The sequence below is a fragment of the Labrus mixtus genome, chromosome 15, assembly GCF_963584025.1.
Source record: "Labrus mixtus chromosome 15, fLabMix1.1, whole genome shotgun sequence".
Classification (NCBI taxonomy): Eukaryota; Metazoa; Chordata; class Actinopteri; order Labriformes; family Labridae; genus Labrus; species Labrus mixtus.
The window spans coordinates 23,936,494-23,946,928 of record NC_083626.1 but is presented as its reverse complement, the minus strand read 5'-3'; the positions used below and the strand labels follow the sequence as shown (position 1 = coordinate 23,946,928).

General features: G+C 42.3%; 1 protein-coding gene across 2 annotated transcripts; it reads right to left on the bottom strand.

The window, feature by feature from the left end:
* Positions 1-657: 657 nt before the first annotated feature.
* On the bottom strand, positions 658-9,457 carry csrnp2 (cysteine-serine-rich nuclear protein 2). Of its 2 annotated transcripts, none has more exons than XM_061057908.1 (5): positions 8,786-9,457; positions 6,630-6,826; positions 6,244-6,506; positions 4,932-5,228; positions 658-3,693 (listed from the first exon to the last, which is right to left on the bottom strand). In XM_061057908.1, exons 2-5 carry the CDS (start codon positions 6,811-6,813, stop codon positions 2,740-2,742), a joined length of 1,698 nt encoding a protein of 565 aa, XP_060913891.1. In that variant the 5' UTR covers positions 6,814-6,826; positions 8,786-9,457; the 3' UTR covers positions 658-2,739. The 2 variants fall into 2 exon arrangements, with proteins under 2 accessions (XP_060913891.1, XP_060913892.1); XM_061057909.1 differs by having other exon boundaries at positions 6,654-6,826; positions 8,786-9,456.
* Positions 9,458-10,435: the final 978 nt, after the last annotated feature.

The following is a 10,435-nucleotide window of genomic DNA, read 5'->3' as shown; positions in this document are numbered from 1 at the left end:
GCTTCAAAAGAATGTACTACTGCCATCTAGTGGGCAGAGAGTATACTGCACCCTTCAGGCGGTCATTGACATGACCTCCAGAGTGTGGATGAGGACAAAGGATTCACTTTTGTCTGGCTTCAAGGTGACTACATATGAATCTCCAGATTACAAACACCGATTGACAAAACAAACAGATAAACGCTTAATAAATCTACTTTAATATAATATTTATTTAATTGGAAACAACTGAAAATTCAAATCAATTTTATTTTGATTATTTTCCCATTAAAGTTTATAGTGTAAAAAAATATATGTGGGAGTTACAGTCATTGTGCAACTCAAGGGAGTTACTAATACATGAGACATAGTAAATCTAGAGAGCTGAGGAATGAAGTTTTATAAATCAAGGTCATGGATATAGGTCATCAATAGCAGCATGAACTGAATTTGAAATCCTTTGATCAGATATAATAAAGTGTGCCGTGCCCCCCCCCCCCCCCCCCCCCCCCAAGATGAACACAACAAACATAACTCTTAATAATTTTAAATGGGTTTTATTGTTTTTAATTTTGTATAAAAACCTTTATTGTCCACTTTAGGCAACAGTTAGCATGAGAGTTGTTCTCACAGCTTCTTAGATGAAGTCTAAACATAACCGTCTTTTTCACACACACACACACACACAGCGCCCGTTCACACCGACAAACACACGATCACAAAGTGTAGAAGGTGTCCCGTTTCGATGCAGTGCGGTCCTAAACCTAGAGTCTTTTGAGTGGAAAGCCAAGGACGAAAGCTCAACGACAGGCAGCTTGTAATCTTCACCGCTTCAACGGTGGCTCTATAGCAAGGCAAGTTAGCATGAGCACGATAAATCCACAGCCTCACAATGACTACAGGAGACTGCTTTGTTCACATCTGATGGATGAAAGCATCATTTAATTAGGTTTGGAACCACTGCTTTGGTGCAATTGTTAAGCAGATTTATATTAAGGTGATAAAAAATAAAAGGCATAGAGAAATGGACGTCTCATTCACGCTCGCAGCACATCCTGTGTTATACAAAAAGCAAAGTAATAGTAGGTCACAAAACAAAAGGACTGATTTAGTGTTAAAAGAGTTGGCGCACATACACAGATCAGCTTCAGTCAGTCGAACTTAAAAAGACATTTAAAGACTAAAAAAAAAAAAGTCATACGATTGCATTTCAATGACATAAAAACGTATTCAAGAATCTCCACATTAGTGATTAGCAGTGCAGTAGCTATTGCGTACCTACAAGACGCTCTCTAACACGGGAACTTTTCATTCAGTCATCGAGAAACACCTCCACGAAATCCCGTTTCTCATGATGGCAGGGAGGGAAATCAGTGAAGTGTAAATCTGTGACATCAGCACCTTTCAGGGATTAAATATGTATCCTCACTACGACACACCCTTTTTTTTGTTTCATTGTACAGTACGTATACACACACACACACACACACGCACACACACACACACACACGCACGCACACACACAGCTTCCTCTCTCACAAAATGATGCACGGATGTAAAGTAGGCTCAAACTCACACATGCACACTTTTACACGTTGAACATAAAATATACAAATTCAGGTTGTCTTCAATCTGCTTCATAAATTAGTTACATCACATCGTCCTTTTGTATAACTACTTTCCTTTACTCTTTAAATGCTATATTTCTTCATTAGAATCACCTCCACCTTTCACTGGAGGAGATGTTTCATGTTAACAGGAGAAGAATCACATTTCCTTTCACTCAATATATATATAAAAAAAAAAAAAAAACAGACTGCCAGGACTTCAAACCAACAGTATCTAATCCACAAAAGACACAAAGAAATATAAGTAATATCATAGGCATTGTAACTACAAGTAAACTAGGTTTTTTTGTTGACAAATGGGGCGCATTTGCAGGAGTCGCCTAAGGAGAGCGAGAGCAACAACTAAGACCGCAGCTAGCCGGCTGCTTAATGTTGGTTTTTAACTTTATGACAGCAGAGCGGCAGCACTCGGATCTTAGTTGCTTGATGCTTAGTTCGTAATGTGCATACAGCTCAAAAAAGCAGCAACTTCGGCTCTCTCTCTCTCTCTCTCTCTCCCTCTCTCGCACAAATGCATATACAGTACACATAAACAAGTATTTCCAGGATTATTAGGTCTATGTTCAGCGGAGGATTCTATCAGAGGCCTTCATTTGGCTTTTCCTGCAGCACACGTTTGCTGTAATGGAGCCGGAAACGTTTCGCAAACATATCAGCTTCCTGTGCACTGCAGAACCTTTTTTTTTTTTTTTTTTTTTTTTTTGATTAGTGTGTCGATAGCTTCATAACTCACCAAACAAAAAAAAACAAAAACAAAAAAAAAAGCTGATGTCAGCTTTCACAAACTGTGTTTTCAGCTTGCTGCATTGGAAATTCTTGCTGCGCTCCCTCGTCGACAAACTACACACAAACGTTCTGAGGGGGTTTTCCTTTAAGGCCGCATCCATCACCCCCCGACACAACTACGCACAATGTTGCCTTGTTACTGCATCCTTATTACTACAGGGGAGTGGTCTGTATGTGCTTTCAGCCTCCTCCCTTTTCTCGTGTATATTAATACTCAAACTCTCCTACTAAAGATTGCAACCTGTAATCATTCTCTCCATGATAGCAGTAATTAATGTGAAATGTGTCATATTTCTTTTCATCTTAGATGAATCAGTTGTGCAAAATATCTGCAGCGAAGCGAGATCTAGACTTCAGGAGGAGGTGGAGCTACTCCTCCCTCCATGCAGGAGCCCCGTTGGCACTGGTCTTCGGGGAGGCTCTGCAGGGGACTCGAGGGTCTCTCCTGACGTATCTCCACATGTTGCTCTGAGCACAGAATCTCGTTCGTCAAAGTTTTCCCCAAGCCCTCCCTGCAGATGATCTCTTCAGGGTTATCAACCTTCTCCTCCTCTGCATCTTGTTGCTTCCTCTCGTCACACTCCCCTCCCCCTGACTCTGCTCCTCTCACAAAGCACGTCTCCGGCTTGCCGTTCTCCGCTCGGTGCAGGGTCTCGAACGCTTCGGGCTCAATGGGACTGAGCTGATAGTAGAGCAGAGAGGAGGAGTCTTTGAGGAGGTCCGAGGGGCTCTCCTCCTGGTTGTCAGTGATGCAAAGCACCGTGGCCCCTGTAGGAAACGGCCCCTGCAGGAGGACCTGCTCTACACCGGGCACGCCCTCCTCCTGCTCTCCTCCCATTGCAGCCGGCAGGAGGCAGAGAGGCTGCTCTGCAAGCCCTCCATCCAGCTCCTGCAATGCCTCCCCCTCGGCCTCCTCCCGCTCCCTCCTCTCCTGCTCCTCTGCACTCTGCAGGTGCAACACAGCCGTCTCGTTCTCCCGCTCCAGGATGTCCTGCTCTGCCAGGAGATCCTGCACCTCCAGCACCGTCTGCACCTCGCTCTCCTCCAGCTCAGAGTCCAGGCCGGTGGCAGGGGAGAGGTCTGGGGAGGTGGGGCAGGTGGAGGAAGGGGAGGAGAGCGGGTCAGATTCAGCGTACTGCTCCCCGTTCCCTTGTATGAGCATCCTCCTCTTTTCCAGGTCCAGCTTCATGATGGTGTGCAGGTAGTGAGTTCTGACGCGGAGAGGGTTGAACTCGATGCGTCCCGCTACATTACCACAGCCGTCCCGAGAGCAGCCGCACGGGAAAGCCATTCGATCCACCTGAAACAGAAAAGGAAACAAAGATGCAGTCTTATTTTATTCTAATAGGAAAGGTTAAATAGGCGTTTGGTACTGCATTTCTAACATGGGTTTTATAGAAGGTTTAGGGTTAAGGTTAAATTTGTATACCTTGTAAACCTGTTGTTTTTAACAAAAATACATGTTATTTTAGTTCTGTTTCTTTTTACTTTATATCATTATAGCGTCCTTGGGTTTCATGAAAGGCGCTATATAAATCTAAGTTATTATTATTATTATATCTGGGAAATAAGCATATGAAAATTTGAGCGATTAAAAACTGTGATTGTTGGCACACAGACATGCTGATGACAAAATGCACAAGATATAAAAGCATCTTCATATTCTGTGTCCAGGGGTGGCACGTGCCCCCTTAAAAATCTGAATGGCCACCCCAGGTGCCACCTTAAAAATCCTTAACTGTGATTGGCTATTTGTCCATCCAGGGGCGGGACCTATGTTAAAACCACCTATTAGCTCTCTTTTGCAGAAGGCTGCTAGTATTTTTCTTTACATATTGATGTCTATTTCATAAGAACGATGCATGGGAAAGTAATGCACACACTTTCAATGTGACGGGAACAACACAATGCTAGTTAGACTTTGCAGAAGTTTGCATAGACCGCTTTAAGTACTTCAAAATGTGACTTTAAACATTTGTCTTCTTTTTGTGTCATAAAAAAAGTAATGTAATGTAATGTTGCCATTATTGTTTTATAAAATAGATATTATTGATAAAGTTAGAAAGGGTGAATAATTGATATGAATTTGTGTGTATTGTGAGCTGTGTACAACATTGAAGGAATGACTGGGATAATTCTGAATGTTTATTTCATCAATTGACAAAGAATTAAAGTTGACTTTTTAAATCATTCTCAGTCCTTAAAATGAAATGAAGAGTCCTTTTCTCAGCTGACATATTGAATAATAATGTTATAATGATGATGACATCCTTCTATTCAACTGTCACACTTAGCCGTGACAATGAGAAAGCATCCACAAGACTAAGAACCCTGAAACTGATCCAGCTTAATGGAATTCAGCCATCATTAATTTTACGAGGAGAAAGATTTTTTCCCAGAATAAGGCCTGTGGGAAAATAAAGCACTCTTATGACTTCAGATTAATATGGCAGTCATTTAAAATTCAGCAGTGAAATCTGATTTTTTTTTTTTTTTATATATTTCTGCACAGGCACATGGACCATTTAACATTCCTACCTGGCACTTAATACCAGCCTGGCTGCAGCCACAGTGGCGCGGGTCGCAGTACAGGCGGCAGTCGCAGCCGCACTCCTCCCTCGACACCCTGATGGCTCTCAGCTCGGCTTTCTCCCGAGCGTCTATGCGGGCGATACCAGACGCTCGCAGGAGGGCTCGGCGACGCTTCGTGGGCAGCGGCTGGAGGAAGAAACAGTCATCCACCTCCACGCCGTCCACGTCCAGATCCTCGTCTGAGACGTCCTCCAGGGTCAGCAGGTCAGCCTGAGCGCACTCCACTGTGCCGTTTCTCGTCAGCTGTGGACGACAGAGAGTGTAGAACTGTGAGAGCTGTACACAATAAGAGACTGATGAGAAAGACTGACGCTTCCTGTAGCTTTATCGCTTCATACTTAGACTTTTAAAAAGGAGAGCTATTTTAAGACATAATTAGATTCCCTTGGAAATGAAAAGCAGGATTGCTACAAAGTAAAATTCATCCATTTAAATGAAATGTCCCACAACCAAATCCTAATGAATCCTAGTGAAAATAAAGAGATATCTTTCACAAAATAATTCTATCTGCAGATAATTGGCTGCAGTACTTATACATAGGCCTATATATTCACTGTTAGATTGTTAGCACTGATGCACCAAAGACCTTTATTTTGAAAAACACTGCTGTAGGTTGAGCACACAATAACATACACTGTTGATTAGGATCAAAAAAATACAAATCAGTCTTAATGTATCATGTTTAAAAATTACCTCTTTAGGCCTGAAACAGCTATTCTGTTTTTTTTTGGGGGGGGGGGTTTCTTTCAATTAAAATAAATATAACAGCTTTATTTAAAAAAAATCTGTCTCTGTTGGAGCTGATAACACCTCATAGACTTGAGAAATGTGAGACGCACTATCACAAGTCAAAAAGAGTTGGATTATGTTAAAAGTGAAAAGCTGAGTAAAAGGTAAAATAAACAGCCCTCAGACTGTATTTGAGTAAGATAATACAAATACAGAAAGCTTTAAGGAGAAGTCCTTCAACATTGCATGTTAGAGCTGTACTACATTCTGTGCTTTAGTAATATAACTTTTCAGAAAAGCTGAATCAGAAATGTGCTTTCAAAGTAAGGAAGGAAGGAAAATGTATGCACTCTTAGTTAGCTACTTTTTTTATTAAAATAATTCAATAAATGGTGCATAAACTTTGTGCAAATAAAATGTATACTACGCTGAAAGCAGGACACCTCGGACCAGACGATGATTCACATCAAACTTATCCTTTTCGATCGTCTCATCGGTCCCACTCTCTCAGTTGCTCTGTGAACTCTACCTTCATCTTGCGGGCGTTGAGCTTCTCCTGACGCAGGTGTTGGCGTAAAGTGTGTCGGTGGCTCGTCTCCTGCTCACGAGCGAACTCTCCCAGCGTGTAGTGTCTGATGGAGGAGTGGTGGCGAGCCATGCCCAGGGAGCTGCCGCCCTGGCTGGGCACGCTGGTGAAGCCCTGCCGCCGGGGGAAGTAGTACACCGTCACCACGTCGAAACGTACCCGCTTCCCCCCCGGTGACGGCTTGTGCTGCCTAAGGATGGAGGTGGCTGAGGGTGGGGGGAAAAAAGGAGGGGAGGGGGGGGAGGGGGGATAGTTGGGAGGAGATGTTACACATGATTAATAATGATACATGATAATTATCCATTGAGTGGGTCTTTAAAGTGTATTGCCTTGTGCCTTCTGTGGCTCCTTACGGGTGAATGCAGCGCTGGAAGGGGGGTTGAGGCTGTCGCAGCTGTCGACGCTGTCACTGCTGGAGATGTCATCGTCGGAGTCTTTAGGTGTAGAGAATGGAGAGCCGTTGTCCACCTCTTCATATCTGCGTTTGAGGCTGAGGGGCGAAGCTGCCTCCATGGAAACTCGCTCTCTGAGGGGCACAGAGGAAGACACGTCGAGCCATATGCAACACAAAGGATGTCAAAATGGAGATACATAGTGAGAAATAAAGTCCATGAATGTGTTTGGGACTGTGTAATACTGACAACATGTTCCTGTTGTCACACATTTGATTCAAACTGTTCCTGTGAGGTCGCTCCTGAACACAGATACAAAAAAAAGATGACATCAGCTGTTTGCTCCTGTCTCTTTTCATCTGTATTCAAGCTCCAACATTTCTTCCCTCTGCACCCCCCCCCAACCCCCCAACCCCCCTAAACCCCCATCCCCCCATCATTTCTCATGAAATCCTACATTGAAATCATCAGGTCTGCAAACATCGCCATGGCAACTAGCACAGTTTATCCAAACAGCCTTAAAGCAGATGATCTCTATTGCTGCTCCTCACACTTTTCATCTGCTGCATTAATCTGTGCAAAAAAGGGGGGGGGGGACGGATATTTTATCAAGTTAGAGTTAGTGGACCGAGCTGAATTAAAGTGACTCATTATAGATCTTGTTTCGCCTCATAGGTTTGTATTTTCGCTGCATCACACAAAGTTGGATACTTTCAAAACAAATAAAATAACCAAAATGATTTTCACGTGGAAAAAAAACGGGCCCATCTTAGGTTTTATTATATTAGTTCAACCTATGAACAAGGTACATGAGCAGGTCATTTACAGCTTTTAACTCCACTCTACATGTGTAAAATGTTTTTATTCTTTACCTGGGCATGAGATAACATGTCAAATACCACTGAGAGCAATATGCTGCAGCTTTATTTCTAAATGGGACAGCTCAAAATGAGGCATTCTCTTCACCCCAATTTGGAGTTCTAAAAAGGAAAATCCAGCCTTTATAATCAGAATAGGAATAGGAAACATTTCATTCACAAGACTGCTTGTAGTTTGTTCTCAAGCTGAACAGAGAGTTGATGCAGAGGTGATGTTATATAGAGGCTGATCCTGGAGCTGATTTATGGACAGTGCATCGTAAATGTAATGCAGCAGACATACTGTAGTAATCGTATAGTGCAGTGTGATTAACTCTCTGTTGAAGCATTCTAATAAATAAAATAAAAATCACAAGCATCATAAGTGACAAATAAAGAGATTTATGAGAAATGCTTAGGGAGTTTCTGTGTCATCATTTTTGCAAAATCAGTGGGAACTGCACAACAATGCAGTTTCGATGTGCATGTTGCACTAATGTTCAGATTAATGTCGTGTCTTTGTAGATAACTGAACAAAGAGTGAGGTGTCCTGAGGTAACATTTGTTATGACTTGGCGCTATACACATAAAGATAGATTGATTGATGAGTCATGCAGGACTGTGTAGGTCTTTCAACATAATCAAAACTGCTCAATTAGTGTCCAAGCTATTTTGTTGGTGTCACTGTGCAATCATTTCTGAAACAGCAGATGAATGCTGTTACTGTTACGTGTGGATATTGCATCGCTCTTCCTGTTCTGAGTGATGGGCTTTCAGTGCAAAGAGAAAGGACAACATTCACTGAAGATGCCAGTATGGGGTTATAGCATCATTGTGAACCACCTGGGACTCTGGTATAAATGGGGCGACTGGAGCTGAGGCTGAATTTTGATAGTAGGCTCATTTCCCTTGAGAAAACCACAGTCATTGTCCTGTTTCTTTAAAAGATGTAGTTGGACTGTGGCAGCCTCCGGGATTCTTTCTAACGTTACTTCCGTGTATATATTTACATTCAGGAACATGCAGTGTTGGTGCTGTGTGTTTATTTTAATCGTGTACATGCAGAAACTGACCAGACTGTGTGTTTAGGGGGAGGTTGGGATTATCAGTGTGTGACCGGCCTCTCTATTCTCCCATTTCTTCCACACACACACACACACACACACACACACACACACATACACTCCCACACACAATGGCAAACCGCCCGGTTAATGAAATACTAAACCCTCTTACCTGGGGCAGAAACAGGGACCCTAATCCAAGCAGCTCGTTGGTTGTTTTCTCTTTCCAATGTGTACAGCACATCAATCTTTCAACGCCCTTTCAGATGACTTGTGCCAAATAACCAAAGAACCCCGAATTAAAGATCCGGACTGCAACCGTGGAGACCTGGCTGAATTCTTGCGTGGCTGTCAATTTGCTCTCACACTTTCATCTGACTATAATAAGGCTACTTAGGCTCCATGCTCATTGTTCTACACACTGCCTGTTAGACCTGCGGCTTTAGTTAAATGTAGCATGCCTCTGTATTTAAAGAGAACGGAAAGGGGCGTCATATGATTAGCTGCCACTTATTTCCACTCATTTTCGGTGCAGCTTGAATTATTTAAACAGCCGAATGAATTGTCTTATCTTGGAAAGCTTGCGATGGAGAAATCCGCTGACATCTGTGTTGGTTTATCTTTTTTTTTTTTTCCTCTCACCGGGGCGGCTCCAGTCGGCGGTGCTTACTTCGTTATCTTCTCGCGTTAAAGCGGGCAGGCTTTTTTTGGGGTTTTCTTTTGTAGTTATTGTCGAAATGTTGCAAATGTCCGAACGAGAAGACGTCTTTTCTCCCCGTTTCGCCCCGGCCCCGTTTGTTACAATGTAACAATGGAGGAAGAAATTCTTCCCTGTAGCCGTATATATACTTATTGTGACATCATAGGCATGCCCTGCGCCGGAGCATGCTGGGAAATGAAGTTTTCCTACCCATTTCAGCCTCCTTTGTTCATAGTGTGCAGAAAGAAAATGTGCAAAAATTGAACATTATCATGACATAGATGTCTCACAGAACACACCTGCACCTTTGGTCAATATTCAATCACAGTTTATGACATCATCATTTCTCTCTTGTCAAAGCTTGTTTCCATGGCAACTAAATGACTGCGCATGTTTGAAGTATGCTTCAACATCTGTCCAGCAAAAGGAAAGCTATCGTTATGAAATGATCTTTTTCTTTGGAGTTTAACAAGCTTTCTTTTATATCTGCAAACAATACAAAGGAAACAGGCAGATTGGGTAAAAAAATTTAATAATGCTGATCAGATAGGTTTAAGATGGATACTTAACATGTCAAGCAATATATTTCATGTAGGCAGTACAAAGGATCTTAAAAGTAAACTCCTGCACACGGCCCAACTTGCAAACAAAAACATATTGGCAACATTTCTGTTCTAGATCTTCATCAGGCAAATGTTGTTTTTGTTTTTTTTTAGATATTGGCACATACTAAAGTCTGACAGTGAAGTCTCCTCCCTTTTTAAGTACTCTCTGTTTGTAGATAAAAGAGGAAGAAACAGTAAGGATCACTTGGTTCGAGCCACTTTTCATCACAAAAAGGGATTCCAAAGACACTTAAAGAAAGGTTTGCCTGGTGAAGGTCTAGTACAGAAATGATTCCAATAAATGTTTGTTTGCAAGTTAGACAGTGTACGAGAGTTTACCTTTAAGTTTTTGATGGACACACTCTCCTATGCGCCTGTCTTATGAAATGGATGTGCAAAGGTTTTTTCTATTTTGAAGTACAAAGGACTCAACGCAGACTACACACATATGTTCACATGCAGCTCTGGAGCGCCCAACAGCACATTACATGTATCTGTCATTGGAAGTGGTTACATC

Coding starts and splice junctions, on each gene's coding strand:
- csrnp2 (XM_061057908.1), bottom strand. CDS start 6,813: ATGGAGGCAGCTTCGCCCCTCAGCCTCAAACGCAGATATGAAGAGGTG. Junction 6,507..6,629: donor GGAGCCACAGAAGGCACAAG/GCAATACACTTT, acceptor CCCCACCCTCAG/CCACCTCCATCCTTAGGCAG. Junction 5,229..6,243: donor TCAACGCCCGCAAGATGAAG/GTAGAGTTCACA, acceptor TGTCGTCCACAG/CTGACGAGAAACGGCACAGT.